At 49.8% G+C, this 21,994-nt stretch overlaps 3 protein-coding genes across 3 annotated transcripts; 1 reads left to right on the top strand and 2 right to left on the bottom strand.

Moving 5' to 3' along the window:
• Nucleotides 1-133: 133 nt before the first annotated feature.
• MYCGRDRAFT_78014 (uncharacterized protein) lies at nt 134-2,307 on the top strand (the record flags this gene model as incomplete). Its single annotated transcript, XM_003847612.1, has 2 exons — nt 134-2,208; nt 2,268-2,307. 2 exons carry the CDS (start codon nt 209-211, stop codon nt 2,305-2,307), a joined length of 2,040 nt encoding a protein of 679 aa, XP_003847660.1.
• A 1,203-nt stretch (nt 2,308-3,510) lies between these two features.
• MYCGRDRAFT_97511 (uncharacterized protein) lies at nt 3,511-6,494 on the bottom strand (the record flags this gene model as incomplete). Its single annotated transcript, XM_003847641.1, has 6 exons — nt 3,511-3,562; nt 3,865-3,877; nt 4,626-4,736; nt 4,828-4,892; nt 5,219-5,264; nt 5,363-6,494. 6 exons carry the CDS (start codon nt 6,492-6,494, stop codon nt 3,511-3,513), a joined length of 1,419 nt encoding a protein of 472 aa, XP_003847689.1.
• A 569-nt stretch (nt 6,495-7,063) lies between these two features.
• MYCGRDRAFT_29505 (uncharacterized protein) lies at nt 7,064-7,222 on the bottom strand (the record flags this gene model as incomplete). The annotated part of the gene is made up of 1 exon (XM_003847640.1): nt 7,064-7,222. A coding segment is annotated over one exon (159 nt), but the record flags the coding sequence as incomplete, so codon positions are not given.
• Nucleotides 7,223-21,994: the final 14,772 nt, after the last annotated feature.

Raw genomic sequence — 21,994 nt, forward strand, 5'->3', positions numbered from 1 at the left:
GTTCCACTCGAAACTGTTGTCGCGTGATGCTGCTCGAACCGTTCCAGGGTCTTGATCGATCGGAGATGGGTCCGCTTGATGCTGTCATCATTTGGCCTACCTACGACTTTATGATCAGCACTTCTTTGTGGTCTTGAGGATAAGGACAACACCTCCGCACGACATCTTCCCGCCTCCATCGTGCAGTCCTTCGCACACCCGTCAGGCCATGCTTCGCAATATCTCGCCAGTCTGCTGGCGATGCGCAAGCAGGACCTTGACATCTCCGCCAACCACGACGACTCTCCGAACAATCTCCACCTCATCCCAACAAACGACCTCCCTCCTCACGAGACCAGTCCGCCCGTTGAATTCCATAATCCGCCGTCACGCCTCTCAATTCCAACCTCTCGCTCCTCCATCTCCGGCCTCGCTAGGCAAGCCCACCACCGCAAAGACCTATCGTCGCTCCCGCAAATGGCTTCGACGCCTGATCCGCCTCTCCCTCGCCAGCGGCCTCATCTACCTCCTCGACACGAACTTCTACGACTCCAGCTTCACGCGTTCCGTGCGGACCTTCGGCACGGGTCTACTCATCGCTCTGGACTACAAACTGAACTTTCGAGCGGACCCATGGATCGGCGAATCAGTGCAGGACTTACACGCGAGGAGTGCTACGAGAGTGTTTAATCTGCTGCGAGAAAATGGAGGACTATACCTTAAGATCGGCCAGGCGTTGGCGATGCAGACGGCTATCATGCCGCCTGAATTTGGCAAGATGTTCGAACGCATGTTCGACGATGCGACGCAGAATTCGTGGAAAGACGTGGAGAAAGTGATACGGGAAGACTTTGGAAAGTCGCCGGAAGAGGTGTTTGGAATCAGCTTCGACGGAGATCCGAACAAGGGCATCATGGAGAGGACGGCACGGGCGAGTGCGAGTGTTGCGCAGGTTCACTGGGCGAGATTACCGGATGGGAGGGAGGTGGCGATTAAGATTCAGAAGAAGGAGATTGCACGACAGGTCGGATGGGACTTGTGGGCGTTTAAAGTGGTGTCGAAGATTTACAGCTGGTGGTTTGACTTGCCGCTGTATCATCTCGTGCCGTATGTGTGCGATCGATTGATGGCTGAGACGGACTTTGAGTTTGAAGCGTCGAATTCGAGGAAGATGAGGGCGTTGATTGCGAATGAGCCGAGGTTGAGGGATCGGGTGTATATTCCTGATGTTTACCCTGAGCTGAGCAGTAAGCGGGTTATGACTGCGGAGTGGATTGAGGGTATCCGGCTGTGGGACAAGGACGGCATCGCTAATACATGGCAAGGTGGTTGGAGGCAAGGCTCGCCTGGCGCAGGTGGAGTACAACTTCCTCCTCCTCCTGCTTCCGCGCACGCCTCTGTCACGACGAATGACCCGCTCAATGAGAAGCTCAAACCCACTCGGGACGCATGGCGCGGCGCAGATGGAAAGGGAGGTCTTGGCCTATCCCTCAAACCCGTCATGCAAACGATGGTCGACCTCTTCTCCGCACAAATGTTCCTCTGGGGACTTGTACACTGCGATCCCCATCCTGGCAACATCTTCATCCGAAGGAAGCCGAACGGCAAACCTGAACTAGTCCTCATCGACCACGGCCTATACATCCAGATGAAGCCCAAGTTCCGACGAGAATACGCTCTCTTCTGGCGAAGTCTGATGACATTCGACAACGCTACAATCGCACGCATCACACACGACGAATGGGGCGTCGACGCCCCAGACATGTTCGCCAGCGCCACCCTACTGCGCCCCTACGAAGGAGGCGACCACAGCGTCAGCAAACGCATCAAAGAAGTCTCACAAAAACCCGAACGCGAACGACAATTCGAAATGCAACAGCACATGCGCAAGTCCATCCGGGACATGCTCGCCAACCAAGACAAGTTCCCGCAAGAACTCATCTTTATCGGGAGGAATTTGCGGATTGTACAAGGGAATAATCAGTACTTGGGTTCTCCGGTCAATCGTATCAAGATTACGGGATACTGGGCCAGTCGGGCGTTGGTGGATGATTCGCATGATTTGACGGTGACGGAGAGGTGGAGGGAGTATGGACGGCATTTGCTGTTTAGATGTGTGCTTGCGGGCACGGATTTGTGGTTTTGGTGGGCGAAGGCGAGGCAGATTGTGGGCTGGGGAAAGGGTATGGATGATGACTTGGAGGAGAGTATGAAGAAGATGATGAGTGGGTGAGTTTGACGGCTTCTTTCTTGTTAATTAAGGGACGACTTGCTAACGATTTGTGTAGAATGGGTGTGGAGTTGCAGCATTCTGTGTTCGAGGGATAGACGACTCTTCGCTGCAGGACTCGGCGGAACGATGCGTCGATGAACATGAGCATTGTGCATTGTAGCGGAGCATTGTGGAAGGCGGCAAGAGGTATCCGCAGGTAATGTATACCAGTTCTGATCCGAAGCAGTCATCAGAATAGGACTAGACTCGGTGCTTGATAAAGGAGACAGGCACTTTATGGTCTATCGACCGCTCCTTGAAGGCATTCCCCATTTCATCGATACGCGACAGTCAATCCGTGGGTGACCTCGCCATCACCCGGGACAGATCTCCAGCTAATTCTTCGCCTCCGGCTTCGACTCACGATACTGTCTCCTCCGCCGCTCCTCGCCTGCTCCTCCACCTGCCCCTTCAGCAAAACTTCACTGATCATGTCACTTATCGTACTGTCCCTCCCTACATCTTTCGCTCCCTCATCCTCTTGACCTCTCGCGAGCCAGCCTCCTCCGAACTGGGCTGGTAGAGAGCCGGTGGTGTTGGGGCCTAGCGGAGGTAGACGACGGGCTGGGTCGGAGGAGGAGGAGGAGGAGGGGTTGGTGGCGAAGGCAAACGATGTCAGGACGAGCCCTTTTTGGAGAACATGCTCGACGCTCGATGTTCTATACGCGATCGATACGGGTTGGTAACCCAAAAGATCTATTTTGACACCCTCGACGGCATGATTGCCTCACTACCTCACGTTTCAAAATCATCGATCGAGCTCAGGTAAAAGCTGTGATCCGGCGAACACACTCGACGCCTGACAAGCTGCGATCGATACGAGTTGGTCCAACGAATCAATCGCGGTTGCTCAGTCATATCACGACACCGCCGAATCCTTCAGCACCAGAGAGCAACGATCTCCTCCTCTCCCCCTCTCTTTATGCAGAAACTCACATTCCAAGCCCTACGTCCCGCTACTGAGGCCATCGTACATCCTACGAACATGGCACTCTCAACTTTACCCCTGACGAACGAAGCGCGCACATGGCAGACCAAGCCGCCTGATGGACTGGCAGATTGAGCCTGCACGTGCGCCCACATGGGCAATGTCCCGGGCAAGTTCCGTCCTCTGCGTCACAGGATTTCTTTTCGTCCGCGATTGCAATCGAGTCATGCATGATATGGCTGGTCCGCAACAAGAAAGCAAGACGTTCGTATCGACAAGAAGGCAGTAACGGCATCTTTCAGGAAATGACACTCGACTGAGACCGCCGTGATCATCGAGGACTCTTATAATAGCAGAACGCAGATGATCCTGCTCCTTTGGATCTGCGGATATGCAGGAGATTGGTCTCCATACCACCGGCTATTTAGACTTCGAGCATCTTGAAGCTTTCCAGGACTCGGTGCCGAAGCTCGACGCCCTTCCGCGTCCTACCATATGATCCTTCGCTTCCTCTTGGATGGCCGGCTACTCCGTCATACTCAAAGCGTCCGTCGAGGCACTCCGGTCACAACAGAATACCGATTTGGGATTTTTGCGGACTTGCACGATTCTGGCCTCACAAAGCCGGCAAGAGGAAGTTCAAGATTGTTTCAGTGCTCCGGCGACCGCTAGTGAGCCCGCATACCTTTCCGGAATGACTGAAGCACAGTAAGAAGGAGTGAAGCTCAACAAGCGCCAAGTAGGGCAGTCTCTAGATCTCCACGAGGAGAATGCTTGGCTATGCTTAACTGCTTGATCAGCGTCTATGAAAGTCAGGATACGGATGCCGATCACCAGCTCGACGTCACAACACTTCTCCAATATGTGCTTACTGGAACGGCATAGGCGAATACGGGTTGACGCGTGGTATTGACAACCGAACGCTACCTCATCGACAGAAATGGAACGCTCGATCATCAGGGGACACCACGCAGCATGGTCCCGCCGACCGTGACGTGAGTTGAACAAGAGGCATATAAGACGGGCTCCAAACCACGATTGCTCCAACATCAGCATCAGCAAGCCTTCCAAACCATCAACAAGCCTTCAGTCTCAACACCAATTCCTCACCACCAATCATCTTTTCAAATCCCACCAACATAACCAACAATGTTCACCAAGACCACCATTCTCGCCCTCCTCGCCTCCACGGCGATGGTGCTGGCTGCCCCTGCCGACAGCCCTTCGGCCACTACCGAGTCCAGCTGCACCATCTTTGTGACGGCGCCCGCCCCTGAGTGCGGCTGCGATGTCCCCGGCCAGACGGCGACTTCTTACACCGACTGCGGCGGCTGCGCCTTATCTACGACCTACGCTGGCCCTATCTGCCTGGCCGAATGCGTCCCGCAGACCACCCTCTACGATGAGACTACGACTGTCACTGCCTGTGAGCCGACCCCGACTTACGTCCCGGCCTAGAGAAATCGTCGAACCCCTGGAGGTGTGCGAGAAATGCATGGGAACAGGGAAAGGGGGAGGTGGAGACGACTTGGATGGAGGATGGGTGGAGGACTGACGCTGGATGAGGGAGCACAGTATCACTAGATCGACGACCATGTACTGTGCAACGATGAATTCTAACTGAGAATCGCTGAATCTGCTTACTCACCTCCACCGACAACCCTGACATCAGCGCCAGTGCCCCGAAATGCTTGTCTTCCATCCTGTAGCGACCTTCCAGGTTCGTTGCACTTTTGACGTAATTATGAGCCATCACTCGGTGCAGGTTGAGAGTGGGGATCACGACAGTCTCAAATCAAGTCTCGATTCCCGAACTGCCGAAGTACATAATCATCAAGTATCCCGCTCCACTTCTCAAGTACGTTTGCAACGCCCAGCCCTTCTCCCAGGCCTACTGCCGCCTCCAACTATCTGCCGCGTTGCCTTGCGCACCAATGACGACAGCGTACCACTGCGCATTCACCAGCGCCAAAGGAAACAAGCAGACCCAGACATAACAAGGAATCTAAGCAGGCGAATGCTTGCAACGATAGACACACCGACCATTCGTCGAATACGTATCCAACCATGGTGTGATACATGAACCTGGAAGGGCATAAGGATTAGCAACGCTCAGAGAATAAGGCGGGGCGGACTCGGGCAGGTTCGGACGCAGTGAGCCTTGTGCCTTTCGAGAAACTTACCGTGAAATCGATGACCGCAAGGGAGAGTCGAGCGCTCTTCGCCGACCTTGTATTCTTCCTGACAAATACCGCATGCATCGTCATCTTCGACCAGATCCGCCTCTTCCAGCTGAATCGTCTCTTGCGCAACCGAAGCTGGAAGGTGCGGTATGCGGCGCGCTCTCGGCACACCGGGACCATTGGCGAAGATGTTCTCCAGTATCCCCTGCCAATAATCACCGCCCACCGGTGGATGATGTCGCCATGGCGAGTCTGTTATCGCGGCATCGTCTCGATCCCATTGTGCTAGTTCTGGAGTCTGAGCATTGCTCTCATCGTGCGTGAACCACCATTCTGTAGTGGCGATAGTGCGCTGCAGGATCTGATCCATGTGCACACGCTCTTCTGCATTTAGGATGAGAGTCGCGCTAGGACGTGCCAGCGGAAGAGATCCATCGTGGGCGAGGCGCTGGCGATAAGTCTGCAGCATGGTAATTCGATTTTGCCAGGTCTGAGACGCGGGAGCGACATTCGCGGTCGTAGAGAAGATGGGAGTTTCCGGGGGAAACTCAATCAGTGCGCCATTGCCGTGGTCGATGGCGTGTTGTAGCAGGTCCATCTGCCGGTGTAAGATGTCCATGACGTGGATGTAGTCTTCTCGGATGAATAAGCCGACTCTGTCGATGCCTTCGAGTGTAATGTACTTGAAGAGGAAGATGTTGTCGGCTTCCACATCAAGAATTTCAATCTGCACCCTGCAGTAGTCCACGGAACCTCTCATGTAGTCCGGAGCCGCTTGAAGTTGCTCCAGCTCACGCACACGTCTCTGCTGCTCACGCTCGAATCCGAGGTTGAATTCTTCGATGGTCTGTCCATCTCTCAGGAGCCAGAAGCCCGATCCCTGGACTGAGTCTCCGTCTGATCCTTCATCTGATCCCTCGTATGATTGTGTATCCGATTCATCGTCAGAGTCCTCATCTGACGCCTCCTCCTCCTCTTCACCTGACACTCGATCAGATCCTTCAAGCTCAGGCGATGTACCGTGGCTTGAAGACGAGCCTGCGTCGGATACATTGAAGCCATCCACAGGGAGGGCCGCTTGGCCGAGAACTGCGAAGTAGTTGTTGCTTCGGGCCATAGTTCCTCGGTCCATCGTGTCTGTGGTCGCAGACTGGTCAAGAGGTTGCGATAAGTTTTATGTATTCCTAGATATTGAAAGGACCCGCGAGAAGTTGGATAGAGTAGAAGAGTGTGAGAGAAGAAGAATACTGTCAAGCAGAGGACGTCGGCCATATAAAGGAGCGAGAAGAGTAGGCCTCGACGCTCGACACTGAACACTTTGAACCATGTCTCGGTGACGGCGCAAAGTGACGGACGTGCGATTCACTATGCGCAGTAACCCCTTTGTGCGGTGTTGCGGTAAAACTCGCGAAAATTCTTTCTGACAGGCGATTCACTTGACGAAGATTATGCGGTATTGTGGTGAAACTTGGAGAGAACTCTGGTCAGCAAATGATTCAAGCAACAAACAGATTGTGAGGCTAGTCTCACTATTATTTACCATGCCATGATTCTATTGTTCGAGAGGTCTCGAACGTGCTGCTCGGTGGAAATTGGCGTTGAAGATTGTGCAAGTCGTGCAATGCGTGATTATGATTTGAAAGCAATGTTTCAAACATTCTGAGTGGACAGGCCTTAAGGAGACGGACGCGCGCACCGGAAAGGACAAGTTCCACCCTGTGAAATCCAAGGGGTGATACAATCGGTGTGGAAGCGATGGTTGCAACCCAGAGTTGACCGCGCTTCACCGGCTTCGTACTCCATATGGCAAATACCACAAGGATCGTCCTCCAGTACATCGGCCTCCGTTATCTGCACCGACACCTGCGTGATCGGAGCTGGGCGAGCAGAAAAAGCTCGACGAGTAGGTTCCAATGGAGTAATGGGACTTACTGGTTCCGTGTAAGTGTTGGCGTCTATGATTTGACCAAATATATTGTACTCGAAACGCTGTCCAAGCATTGCCAGGAAGGTCCGTTGCATGTCGTGGACATGGAAGTGCGCAGGCTCCGCAGGCCAGCCCTTTCTGCGAGACTGGTTCACAAGCCACTGGACCAAATCCGGAGGCGCCGTGTTATTGGTGTCGCCCGCAAAGTACCACTCGGTGATTGCCCTTTGCCACTTAGTGACAGTTTTGTTTGTTTGTTTGTTTGTTCCATTTACGTCCTATAGGAGTCTATAACTATGTAGGACGGCTGTCTCGCGACAGCAGTCTATCTATGTACAATCGTTGTTCTCTCGTATCTCTTAACCTTAGGGAAAGACCCGTACCTAGGATAGTAGCTAGCTAGTATCGAAGGACTTTAAAGAAAGACAAATAAGGAAAAGTAAAAGGAGTGTAGGCTAGACGGTCTCGTCTTCGCCTCTTGCTAGGTGCTAGGACCTAGAAGCAATCTTTATATTCGAGAGAAAGGTAGTAAGGTATTTCCGGAGTTCCTTATCTTCTACTATTTCTAGTAGAGATTATACTTGTCGTAGCGGTAGTAGCCTAAATACATTATAGATAGGGCAGCTATATATAAGGTGTTCTGCTATTTCTCGTCGTCCGTAAGGGTAGTCTAGCGTCGTTACGTGTCTAAAGCGATAGAGATAGGATTTTAGGTATCCGTATCCTAATAGGATAGTATAGAAGGCACTAGTTAAAGCGCGTCTTCCTCTTATTCTATGTTTTCCTAGCGAGCTCTATAGAAATCGACTAAGGTAGCTATTTGTATTCCTAGGTACCTTATTAATCTCCCGTTGTCTTACTATTTCGTATCGGGTTTTCTAGACGCTAAAGAGATCGTCTTTTGCGTAATTAGCCCTCTCGTGTTCTACGAAATGCTTGTATTATCGGAGTCGATAATAGAGTAGTTGTATCTATATTCTCTATCGTTTTTGCGGAAGTATCTCTCTTAAGTCCTCGTGTCGGACTTCTCGCGTATCCGGAGGCGCGCTTTAGATAGCGAGTCTTATAGGGTAGTTTTCGGGTAGCTTTACTACGCGTAGAGAGTATAAAATTAACTGTCTCTCTAGGCGTAGATCTAGGGGGAAGAGATTTAACTCTACTTCGGATAGGACGTTTAGGGCGGTACGGAAAACGCCTAGGATCTTTCTACAAGCTTTACTTTGTAAAGATACTAGAGGTTTTATACTCTTTTTCGACTGCTACTAAACTAGGGCCCTGTAGTCTGCTATTATAGTAACGTAGGCTAGGTAGATCTTTCTTAATAATATAGAAGATAGACTGCGTTCGGTATTTGCTAGTCTTTCTAATCGATAGAATGCTACTTATACTTGTGCCGATCTTATTACAATATGCTCCTTAAAGGTAAGACCGGCGTCTAGCTAAATCCTAAGCTACCTTATCGCTTTCTTTGCCGGGCGAACAATATCGCTATTTAGAAGAATTACCGGGCAATCGGACCCTTTCCCTTTCGAGAAGTGTACTAGGTCTGTCTTTACTAGGTCGAAAGCAATCGAGTTCTTCTTTCCTAGGTCTATTAGCCTTCTTGCCTTACGTTCTAGTACCTTAGAGTTCTTCTTAAGGGACGTAGACGAGGTAGATAGTCTAATATCGTCGACGTAGGAACTAGGAGTAACTCCTTATAGCGAGAAGAATATGTCGCGCGTATAGATAAGAAAGAGGATAGGAGATATTAGGCTGCCTTGCGGAACGCCGATCTCTACGTCCTAGAATTCCTATATCTGTCCGTCGAATGCTATTCGTAGGCGTCTATTACTTATAAACGACTAAACCTAACGTATAAGGCTATGCGGAAGCCTTAACTAGATTATTATTCTTAATAGTCGGTTCTTTGTAATATAGTCGTATGCTCCTCTTACGTTAAGGAAGATAACCGAAGTCTTCTTTTTCTTTCTTTAATTCTCCTCGATTTCGTTTGTTAAGAGAAGTACCGTATCGATAGCCGATTTCTTCTTTCGCCCTCTTAACTACGAGTCGTGTAGAAGGGGCTTCGTCTCTGCGATAATCCTTAGGCGTTTTGCGAGTATTCTCTTGCTAATCTTACTAAGGCAGTTTAGGAGAGAGATAACTTAGTAGGCCTTAGGGACTAAATAGTCTAGTTTTCCCGGCTTTGCTAGAACTGCGCCTGTCGCAACTTTCTAGCATTAGGGGTAGTATCCTTCGTCGAGTAGCCTACTATATATACATAGAAAGGTAATAGGAATAGCGCCGTACGCTTTACTAATAATAGCTTACGTAATACCGTCTAGGCCCGGCGTTTTTCCTTTTACTATCTTCGTACTATAGGCGGCAGCGAGTTCCTCTTCGGTTAGCGTAGTCTAGCCCTAATCCCCGGCTGTATACGCTTCCTAACGGCTAGGTAGAGGTTCCTCGGCAGGAGGGTGCGGAAATAAGGCTTCGGAGAAGGCCTTATATTTCCCCTCGAAAGAATCTTTGTTGTTTATCGTAGGTATCTATCTTCGGCTGCTATTCCTAGTATAGGATATAGCTTTAAAGATAGATTTCGAGTCTTCTTTTTTAAGGAAAGCGTTCTAGTAGTTCTTCTTAGCTGTTTTAATAGCTTGGAAGTACTCGTTTCTCGCTTTCGTATACGCCTCTTTCTCGTCTAGCGTCGGCGTACGTCCGTAGGTAAAAGTCTGTCTATATGTTCTAGACATTGTACGGCGTAGCATGCGTAGCTCTCTATTCTACTAAGGTTTTGCGCAGGCGTATACTACTTTCTCTAGGATTGCTCCCCGCATCGATTCGGTAATACACGAGGTAAAGGAGTCTACGATATCGTCGAGGGAGTTCGTATAGTTAATAGACGTCGCCTTGCTTATTAGGAGATCTGTAAACAGTTCCTAATCCGCGGAAGCTATATCTAGAACTACTTTCTTCTATTAGGCTCGATCTTGCGCGCTAATAAGGTCTATAGATATAGCCTTATAGTCTAAGCCTGTCGGAATCGTTCTCTAGTCGATTTCTTTCGTAGATAAGGATCCTCTTGTAAACGTAAGGTCTAGGACCGACTCTGCGTCTAGGTGCGGCCTATAGAAGGTCCCGACACCTATCGTATTACGTAGAGTAAAGCCCTAGTCTTTTATCTACTCTATAAATTTGCGGGCACTAGTAGTATCCTTTCCCCTCGGATCCTAGGACGGGTGTCTAAGGTTAAAGTCTCCTACTAGTAGAGTGTTTAGAAGGAACGTGTTACGTAGAGAGTAGAGGCTTCTCTCTGTTGTTCGTCGGTTTTGCGGGTTCTTAGTATCCCGAAGGTCCTTCTCGTTGTAGAGATTAACTATCTAGATCTTGTTGCCCTTCTTATCTAAAATAACAAAGGAAAGTATGTCGCTGTCGTCTAATAAAATAGGAGAGATATTAACGTTAAGTCTTGTACTAATATATAGCATTGTTCTTAGCCGGATCGTCGAATCCGTAGTCGTTAGGAATAGCTAGTTATACTCCCGGTATGCGATAGATCTTGTCTCTTTATAGCCTGTTATCAGGTCTTCTATAGTCTACGGTTCCTAGACTAGTAGAAGGTCGGCTTTCTACTTAACCGCGACGTCTAAGGTAGACTCTATAGCCTCGATAGATCGGTTAAGATTAACGTAGAAGATCCGTAGAGAGTATTCTAATATGTAGAACGTTCTAGGGGCCTCCCTTTCTGTTATATACGATCCTTCGCCTTCTCGACTCTTAGGCTGTCCGCGCCTACGTATAGACAGTTTTAAATAGCCCTTTTTGCCTCCTCCTCGGTAGCAAAACCTACTAGAACTGTCGCCCTAGTAAGAGTCCTTCTTCTCTCTTCGTTTGTTAGCTAAATTAGGGTGCCTACGAGTTTAAGACCTCTATTAAAGGTCTTAATTTCTCGTTAAATGTCCTATAGGCCCGTTAGCGTATTAAAGTTCGCAGTCGAGACGCCGTAGACTACGACCTTATACTAGAGAGAGTCCTCTATTACCTGTACCTCGCCTACGATATCGGTAACCTTAGTAAGGCTATCGATTGTTCGTTAGCGGGCTTTCTCTGTTACAAAGTTTAGGATAATATTACCCCGAAATAATTTCTTTATCGCAAGGACAGCTAGCTCTTAGTCTTCGCCTTTAAGAGCGTCGTTAATTTTGTCTCGGGTTGCAATCTAGTTAAGTTCCTTCTCTTTATCCTTTAGTACAAGGATAAGAGGCATCGGTTCTACTTATTCTTTCGGCTTGCTAGCCCTCTAGGAGACGGTCGTCTACTATTGTTATTATTGTTGTTATTGTTGTTATATTGTCTTTGTTATCGAGGAGGTAGAGGTAGAGGTAGCGGATCCGCTATCTCCCTTAATAACGTCTACGAAAGTAGGCTTCTTCGCCTATGCTGCTAGTTTCTTTGTTGTCGTTTCTAGGTTCGAGACTTGCTTTACGAGGATTTAGGACGTTATCCTAAAGTCTGTACGCTCGGTAAAGTGCCGAAAGACTTTAAGAAGGTCGAGAACCCGGGTTTGTTCTTTTAGAAACCCGCCTAGATCCCCCGCCGCTTCGACTAGTAGCTGTCGGGCTTGTAGGATCTTCTCGTTCGCGGGCATGCGAGAGAGTGTTTGTTTCTTTCCGAGAGAAGGGCTACGAGTTAGGGAGCTACTAAATTCGAAGGGGTTTTGCCTTTTCCTAGGTAGGAAAGGAATGCCGGTTCTTTTTAGTAGTTCCTTCGGCGACGGCAGGGTTTTAAGAGACTTAAACGTAACTTCCTCGTCCCCTCTAGCCGTAGCTTTTAGAGTCTAAGGGGTACCTGCGTCTATTATTTCCGTCTTAGTAGACATTGTCTTATTATTATTGTTTATTGTTTAAAAAGAGGCTTAGCAGTCTTACGCCAAGAGGGCTGCTTGTTCGTCTCTATTTCCAATCGCGTTCGGGTCCTAGCCTACTTACGATACTAGGGTACTCTTCTCCCTACTATACAAAGTAGGAGTATAGGAGAAGGTATACTTTAAAGAGGAGAGAAGAGATATATAAATATACCTCTACTTCTAGGAAGTACTCTAGCCTACAGTAACGTGCGTCTTTATAGCAGGCTTTAGAGGCGTTCTGCGGGTAGCCGTAGCAGGTTCGGGACAACCTTTGTCTCTAGGGAAAGGTAGGCCTATACTCTATATAGAGTATCTAGCTGTAAGGACACCCTCACGATGACGCCCCCTACCTGTCCCAACCTGGACTATCCTGGCACTACAGATTACCGGTGCCATCTTATCTGGCCTAGACTAGGACATCCTGTAGAGGGACGAACCTTACGGGCGTACGATAGCCCCCGAGCGGACGTCGGACTACGACCGGTGCCTAGTCTAGGCGGAGGGACGCATTTGGCAACACGAAGGGCGGGTATATAGCCTCGGGGGACGCTCTTGTCTATTCCCTTCCTTATCGAATCGACTCGTTACATTCTACAACTATTTGTTTTCGGTGCAAGCCTACACTCCCCCTTAAGGTGCTTCTAACATTCGATTCGATTAAAAACAACCGTATAACTATACCGAAAACTACCGACATAGCTCTAAAGATTACCCGTTGTTAGGACGATTCCCTTCCTAATACCTCCGCCCGACAGCAGGCAAGCGCTCCCTCTACGGAGCTATTGGCTACGCCTGCTAGTTAACTACAGGACGTTAACCTTCTTAACTAGCCTAGCTCGGGAGAGACCGCGGAAGAAAGGGCTACCTAGGAGCACGACAACGAAGTCGCCCGCGCTACCTTCGAGTTCTTGACCCTTTAGCAGAAGATTAAGGAACTCCGTGCCGAACTAGACTATCCTACGCTAGAAGGGAACCTAAGGACGGCTACCCTCCGCTACCTTTTCTCCGAACCTAACTAGCACACCAAAACGAGGGATAACCTCCCTAAGTTAAAGGAGCTACTAGTCTTCGAGGGCAAGTCGCGTGCGAGCTACGACGACTAGGTCCGAGCCCTCGAAAGAGCCTTTAGACGACACGAAGGATTCGCCGAACGCGAAGACCGCAAGGTCGACTTTACTGCCGACTACATAGGAAAGCTCTAGCAAGACTACTAGGAACGCTACGTCGACGGCCTTAACAACTAGTCTGAGCTAACCTAGTCCATAATAAAGGAGGTTATGCTTAACTCGATAGGCACAGAGACCGAACAGCGCGAGAAGGCCTACGAGAAGCTGAAAAAGGTTACCCTAGGTAACCGCACGCCGGAAGAACTCCTCGAGGAGCTAAAGACACTCTAGAAGGAGCTCGATAAAAGGGACAATAGCAAGAAGATCCTTAGGTTCTACAGCGCCCTTCTATAGACCCTTCGTAACCGCCTCTCGAACTACCCTACCGCCCTACTAAACCTAGTAGACGCCGAGGAGAGGGCCAAAAAGGCCTACCGTACTAACGAGGGTTCTAAATAGGAGGCTCGTAAGAGGCAGGCTGCTAAAAGGTCCGCTAAGCAGGCGAAGAAGCGCCCTAGCGACGGCTCTGCTGCTCCGGACGGCAAGAAGGCAAGGACTAGCGATGGCGAACAGAACCCGAAGGCCCCCTCTAAGGCTACGTGCTACGGATGCTAACAGGTCGGGCATATCCGCCGCGACTGCACTAACTAGCACCTGTAGAAGGATTCGGGGAAAGAGACGCCCCCTAAGTAGACGCTGTTGCTTAGGTAGGCTAAGTCCTCTATAATAAGGATTAGCGGCGCTCGGCTAAGCTAGGAAAGCGCCGCGCCTAGCAAGGGCGCCTAATTAGCGTCGAGTTGACGCTAAACGGCCTAGGGGAGTCTAGAAGGGTCCGGGGCCTAATTGATAGCGGCGCCTAGGACAACTTCTGCGACTCTATGCTAGCAAAGGAAATAGGGTAGACGGTTTCCGAGCTATCTACCTAGACAAAGTACCTAACTCTAAATAGCCAGAGCCTGCAGGTCTTTGGAGAAACGAGAAACTCCTACAAGGCTATAGACACCTCTAGCAAGGCGCAGGGGTGCGTAGACACGTTTAAGGTAGGACGTATCTACGGTTTCGAAGTCGTGCTCGGCATGCCCTAGCTCGAGAAGTACAACCCGGGTATTGACTTCGCTCTAAAGGAGGTCTTCTAGAGGCAGAAACCTCGAAAGCGTCAAGCAATAGCGGTAGTGTCCCCGGATAAGTTCTACCGGGAGTGTCTCGGTAAAGTCGAGGCAGCTCTTTATATTATATCGATCTAAGAAGTCGAGGATAGACTCGAACTAGACTAGAATAGCGTCCCAACGGCGTATTCTAACTTCTCCGACGTCTTTTCGGAGGAGTTAGCTAGCAAGTTAGCACTGCATAGACCGCACGATCTCAGGATCGACCTAGTTAAGGGAGCAAGGGTTCTATTTAGCCCTATGTACGCTCTATCGGAGGCAGAGATAGATGCAATGCGCAAGCAGCTCCCTAAACATCTAAAGAGTGGCTTTATTCGCCGCTCGACGTCCTCGGCGGGCGCGCCAATCCTCTTCGCGAGGAAAAAGGACAACACACTCCGCCTCTATGTCGACTACCGCGGCCTAAATGCGGTTACAGTGAAGAACAGGGGGGGTCTTCCCTTGATTTCCGAGTTAATAGACCAGCTAGCTAGCGCCAGGTACTTTACGAAGATAGACCTCCGCTACGCGTACCACCGTATCCGTATCCGGGAAGGCGACGAGTAGAAGACAGCCTTCCGGACCAGATACGGCCATTTCGAATACACTATAATGCCCTTTAGGCTCTATAATGCCCCCGCGGTGTTCCAAAACTTCATTAACAGCGTATTAGTAGGGCTAATCGACGTATTCTACGTCGTTTACCTCGACGACATCCTTATATACTCCAAAACAGTAGAGGAGCACGAGGGCTACGTCCGGGAGGTGCTAGAGCGCCTCCGGAAACACAAGTTGTACGCCAACCTATCTAAGTGCGATTTCCACAAGGACCGCGTCGACTACCTCGGGTACGTTATTACACGTAATAGGCTGGAGATCGACCTAGAACGGGTCAGATCGGTCCAGGAGTGGCTACTTCCCCGGTTAATACATAACATCAGGGTCTTTATCGGCTTCGCGAACTACTATAGGCGCTTTATCAAGGGCTTCTTACGCCTCGCTGCGGCACTTAACCGCTACACGGAGGGGAAAAAGGCAGTAAACTAACGCAAGAAGGAACGAGCATACTTAGAGCTCGACGAGCAAGCTGTGCTTTCCTTCGACGAGTTGCGGAAAAGGTTCTCAGAAGCTCCTATCCTGCGCTATTTTAACCTAGAACTGCCCTATAGGGTAGAAACCGACGCCTTAAGCGAGGCGATCTCGGGCATCCTAAGCTAACTATACGAAGACTACAGCAAGAAGCAGTAGTTCCCTATATTATACTTCTTACGAAAGATAATCGCGGCAGAACGGAACTACGTTACAGAAGACGCTGAGCTGTTAGCAGTTGTAGACTCCTTTAAGCACTTTAGACAATACCTAGAGGGGGCTCGACACTAGGTCGAACTACTAACGGATTATGCAAACCTGCAAACTCTTATAACGACTAAGACCTTGTCCAGGCGGCAGGTTAGATAGGCCGAGTAGTTGTCGCAGATCGACTTTAGGACTATTTACAGACCCGGCAAGGCTAATAGGGCGGCGGATGCACTAAGCAGAAGGCCCGACCTTACGGACAAGGACTACTCTGGACGGTAGGCCACAGACGAGGAGTCGTCTACAAGCTTGCAGCTCCTCTAGACGGCATTCTAACCGCATCTAGACTATAATAGACTAGTAAGGCACGTAGGGGCAGTAAAGGACGCCCCAGACCTAAAAACGCGCCTAAAACGCGCCCTCTTAAAAGATCCGACCTTTAACAGGATTAACGAGGAGAAGGACTAAGCGGAACCTGCTTTCTAGGCAGATCGATAGACTAACGAGGATAGAGTCGCGTATATAGACGGCAAGGCCTATGTACCTAAAGGAAGCATAAGACTCTAACTACTTTAGGAATGCTACGACGACCCTATAGCAGGGCACTTCGGCTTCTCTCGAACGCTCGAACTTCTACAAAGGAGTTTCTACTAGCCCAAAATGAGGAAATACGTTAAGGACTACATACGAACGTATTAAGCGTACAGCAGGGCAAAGCTACGGCGGCACAAACCTTACAGATTGCTGCACGCAGAGCTACTATCGCTCACACTATAGGAGGATGTAACGCTAGACTTCATAACGGACCTGCTACCTAGCATGCTTCTAGGCCAGGCTTACGACTTAATCCTAGTGATCGTGGACAGATGTACCAAAATAGTCTATTATACGCTATGCAAGAAGACGATTACCGTAGCAGAGCTCGCAGAGGTGTTTATAAGGGAAGTCGTACGACTCTATAGCGCACTAGCTACGATTACGTCGGATCGAGGACCTATCCTAACCTCAAAATTCTAGAGCATGTTCTGTTTCTGCCTTAGCATACGCCGGAAACTGAGCACAGCGTTCTACCCTTAAACAGACGGGCAAACAGAGCGCTAAAACCAGACGCTAGAGCAGTATCTTCGCACATACTGCAACTATAAACAGGACAACTAGGCCTCCCTACTCTCTACTGCGGAATTCTCGTACAACGACAGCGTACACTCCGCAACAGGGGTTACGCCATTCTAGGCGTACACGACACAGGACCCTCGGCGGTGCTACTAGCCTAGACTACGCCAGAATGGACGAGAAGCCCCGTTCGCCGCACAACTTGCGGACCGCGTTATCTCCAACTAGAAGAAACTGCGGGTCAGACTGGCCAAAACAAAGAAGCAAATGGCTAAGTAGGCGAACGAGCACAGGAAGGACATCTCCTTTAACGTCGGAGACGAAGTCTACCTTAACATACGCAACATTAGGTTACTAAGACCTTCGGCGAAGCTCGATCACAAATACATTAGGCCTTATAAGGTAAAAGCGGTCATTAACCGCGTCGCATACACGCTCGATCTACCAGACTTACTAAAGATCTACCTAACCTTCTATGTTTCTCTGCTAGAACTATCTATCCCGGACTAGTTTGGTCGCAAACAGGACAGGATAATGCGATACGACGTAGGAGAGGACAATAAATACGAAGTCGAGGCCATTTTGGCCGAACGTGTAGACGAACTAAACAATCGGGAGTACCTTATTAAGTGGAAAGACTACGACTAGTCTAAGAACTCCTGGGAAGCAGCAGTTAACATTAGCCCGGCAGCAATGCAGGCCTACCGGCGCAGAATAGGCCAGAAAGGACCGACTGCGCGCGGTAAATTCCAGAAAAAACGCTAACCCCCTTGGTCAATTTTTCAATCCTTTTTTGCTTTATAACATTGGACTTTAATATTTTTAATAATTCTAGGGATTTCATTTGGGTGTCAAGGTTTTCCATTCTGGACCATTCTGGTCCACGTCAAGCTATTCTGCGCTATTATAACTTAAAAGGGCCCTATTACTCTGCGTAATAGCGTTATCTGTTATACCCTGCACACTGCTAGAGCTAACTAGACCAAACTGGCTTAATCATCGCTATCCTCGTCCGAAGCGTCCTCTCTACGCTCCTAAGCGGCCGTAGTGCTTACCAAAGCCTTTAACGCCTCCCTGTTAGTCTTTCCCGTACCCCTAGCGTACGAATTAAACCTCTCTAGGGCCTTGCTGTTGCGATGCAAGGCAGTCTTGTACTTGTTAAGCTTGTCTGTTAACGACTAGACCGTAATAGCGCCCTTTGGATTAATTAGGCGGCTTCTCTTGGCCCTCGGGGTCCCGGTAGCAGCCTGCTCCTACATCCTAGCGTTAGCATAGCCTAAATTGCGCTAGAACGGTACACTTACGGCCTTCTCTATATAAGCAGCGGCCGACCTGTCCCGCTTCTTAACCTTTTGACCCGTCGTGTCCTACTCGCGGGTACCCTGGTGCAAAGTAAGACCCTCCGGGCCGCGAACGCTGTTTCCTAGCTCCCTAAGGCGCCAACTGTTAGCATACTAGTCCAAAATAAGCCAGAACGGCACATACAACTTAATCGAACTAGCAAATAGGAGCACCTTGCTCCTTAACTTCTTCCTATTGTCCGCGTTTACTACCGGATTAGCGTACTCTGCTTAAATCTGGGCATTAATAGTGTCCTACTCGCCCTTACGGGCCGGAGGGAGCTATTTAGGGTCAGCCTGGATCCAGAAGACTCTAGAACAGTCTAGAAATATCCTACCTGGAAGCAATCGGCATTTCTGTCGTCCAGACAGCCGGCGCATTTAGCAGTAATGCCCTTAATAGGTTTCTCTAGCCCTAACTAGCACAGTTTGGTCAAGTCTTTGTTTAGCTTGACGTCTTTAATGCAATTAAAGCACGGATTGTGGTTAAAAGCCCCGTTGCGGACCTTTTTAGCGTAATCGTTGCGCACGAGGGCCGCGGCGGCGGAAGACATGGCGTGTCTGCGCCAATGTTAGCCTTGCTAGACCTAAACTAGACTATACTAGCACCACCCCAGATTACTTACTTTTTGGTAGTTAGTAAAGAAGAGAGAAAGTTTGGAAGAAGAATTAAATTAATATAGCGACGCCACGGACCCGCAAATCCTTCCAGATTGGGACATCTAGCAGCTAACAGCTTATGAATTTTCCACCGCAACTGAGGTCAGTTGTAGAGAGGGGAGGGGGGCAATGTAAGGACACCCTTACGATAACGCCCCCTACCTGTCCCAACCTGGACTATCCTAGCACTACAGATTACCGGTGCTATCTTATCTAGCCCAGACTAGGACATCCTGTAGAGGGACGAACCTTACGGGCGCACGATAGCCCCTAAGCGGACGTCGGACTGCGACCGGTGCCTGGTCTAGGCGGAGGGACGCATTTGGCAACACGAAGGGCGGGTACATAGCCTCGGGGGACGCTCTTGTCTATTCCCTTCCTTATCGAATCGACTCGTTACATTCTACAACCATTTGTTTTCGGTGCAAGCCTACACTCCCCCTCGAGGTGCTTCTAACACTAGCTATATAGCTAGTACTACTACTCTAATCCCTAGAGGTGCAAATTCGTCCTTACTAAACTACTCTGCTCCTTTAGCTTCCTCTCTCGGCGGCGTAGGACAACAGGTAACTCTAGTGTAGAGAGAACTAAGTGTATGTGTATATATATGTTTGTGTATCCTAGGAACACTACTCTTGTTTAGCCTTTAGCTCTTTTAAAATTCGACTAAATTAGGCGTTTAATAGCTAGAATAAAAGCTCTCGTCGAGGGCTTTCAAACGGGCTACACGGCGTCCGAATCGGCGGCGTATTAGTTGTATTATAGTATGTTAAAGTGTTGTAGTACAGGTTGTAAACCTTCCTTGTATAATGCCCTAAATAGGGAATATTCCGAGTATAGGGGAGGTAAGGTCGGAATAAGGTTTCGGAGGTGGGGGCCAAATCCCGGAGTTTAGCAAAATTTGCACCCCAAAGGGGGCAACAAGGTAAATCTTTAAACTCCAGTAGCGGCGTAGGTTTTAAGGGCAGCGGGGTAAATGCGGGTTCGTTAGAACGGCCTTAATAAGGGCTTTCGAATAGTGCGTGTTTAGTAATGAACGGGTCAATATTGGGTGTGCAATAGAAGTGCGGATGTCGATGTGACTTAGTAACAGTGATGGCACGCTGCAAGATGCGATCCATGTTCTGCCGGTGCGTCCAACCGAGATACAAGTCCTCTGCGCCAGTGTTCGCGAGAGCCAGAAGACAATCTGCTGCGAGGCGCTCTCTGTTCTCTTGGAGGTACTCTATACGTTGTGACCAGGTCTGAGTGTCGAGTTCAGGCCCGGAACGACGAATGTGTCGAGGTGGGAGAGAATCGTCAGGTTCGCCGAACGGGTGTTCCCAAGTTTGGATGTTGGATCGGAGGATTGACATGAAGGCAACTTTGTCTTCCGTGGTGAAGAGGCCAACGGGGTCAAGCCAAGAGAGCGCGACGTACTCATTCACATCGGCGTCGTGCAACGCGATCTTGTAGATGAGGAGCTGAATGCGGGTATCCTCGGGGGAGCCCATGTTTGGGACTGGTTCCGCTTGAGCTGTTGCAAGCTCGCGCTGTCGTTCCTGCTGCAGAAGCTCTCTTTCACGGATCGTGTCTGCGGGCGTGATCCTCGCTTGCCTAACTCTCGCGCGAAGGTTCTCTTCGTCACGATTGACAGGTGTTCTGTACCACGATGTTGGCTGTTGGAGAGTCCCGTCTTCTTCCAAGCCTTCGAGAGGCTGCGCGTTGACAGCAGTTCCACGAGCATCCAAGACACCATCGCTCATTTCGGAAGCTATATCGAGTCTGATCTGCGCGAGTACGGCTACTTCGTCAATAGGACCAGCCTGATTGATTCTGGCGTCATCGAGTCTGATTTGCTCGAGCATGTGCATTTGGATTGCGGCTAATTGGATTGCGACTGCGGCTGCAGTCGGAATGCGGCCGTCCATGATTACAATAGTGGAGTCTTCTGGAGGGTCTCTAGGGAGAGTGCGTGCTGTGGCTTGGAGTGTAAATAGTCGGAAGAGTTGATCTGAGTATGCAGGAACAAGCCTCTCAGCCAGCAGATCAGAGGCAGTATAAATGCCTTCGAGGAGCAGTTGTGCCATTGAGATCGGGCCTTTCACATTGTCTCCCGGACAAACACTGGACAAGCAACTGTAAAGTCGATCGCTTTGTAAGGGCGTTCTTTGTCCTGGCACTGCCATTGTTCGCCTAGAGCTGAGTGCTTGATCAAGGGTTTCGATTGACCACAATGGCGATGTCAGCTCGACCATTGTTTGCCTCGAGCTGAGTGCTTGATCAAGGGTTTCGATAAACCACAATGGCGATGTCAGCTCGACCTCTTTGTCATGTGCAGGGCGGCCCAAGTGGCAGTGAGCTTGTTGGATTGGATCCTTATTGGATTGTTCGCCATGAATCCCATACAGTTCTCGTGGATCCTCTCTCCTCTGCCTTAAGTCGTGGATTGGATATCCTCAGAGAGAATACAGACCTACCTAGATCCTCTACTGCATTGCCTAATCCTTGAATGTTTCGACGAGATAAGCAATAGTCCGGTCGGAAACATTGTCAGTATATCGAGAATGTCTCCTTCTCGGCGGGTCGTCGCCTTCGTGGATACCCAGGGGATTACTGCTAGATAGCTGAATCCTGCTAAGTTCGGGCCTGTCGTAGATTGGATCATACCCCAGAACCATTCCACGACAATCAATCGAGCTCACTGCCAGGGAGTAGAATGGAGCCACGATCGTCTTCATGCTGCGTGCAAGGGCTATGCAGGACACCCGAACGGCTGGAGGAGGGAGTATCGCAAGTAGATGACGTCGGGACTATGGACGTGCCACGAGAGAAGAGGCCCACGCTCGAAGCCGAACACGTGTGACTTGTAGACAATCTTGCATAATGGCATTTGACATCGACTGGAGACTGGGAGAACATTTCGGTCAGCAACCAATACATGTTGAAGGAAGAATATGGTTGTAGTCTCACTATGTACCATGCTATGACTCCAGTGGTAGGTAGCTTTAGGCCTGCGACCAAGTCAGTCTCGCCACCCAAGGGCCGCCGTCGGCATGTAAGCCGACATTTGGATCCATCTTCCATTTCAAGCAGACGGCCGTGGGCACCGATAGGGACAGCTACCACCTGAAATCAACCAACGTGTAACACAAAATCTATGAAACTGGTGCGCACA

Source organism: Zymoseptoria tritici, chromosome 13 (assembly GCF_000219625.1).
Source record: "Zymoseptoria tritici IPO323 chromosome 13, whole genome shotgun sequence".
Lineage (NCBI taxonomy): Eukaryota > Fungi > Ascomycota > Dothideomycetes > Mycosphaerellales > Mycosphaerellaceae > Zymoseptoria > Zymoseptoria tritici.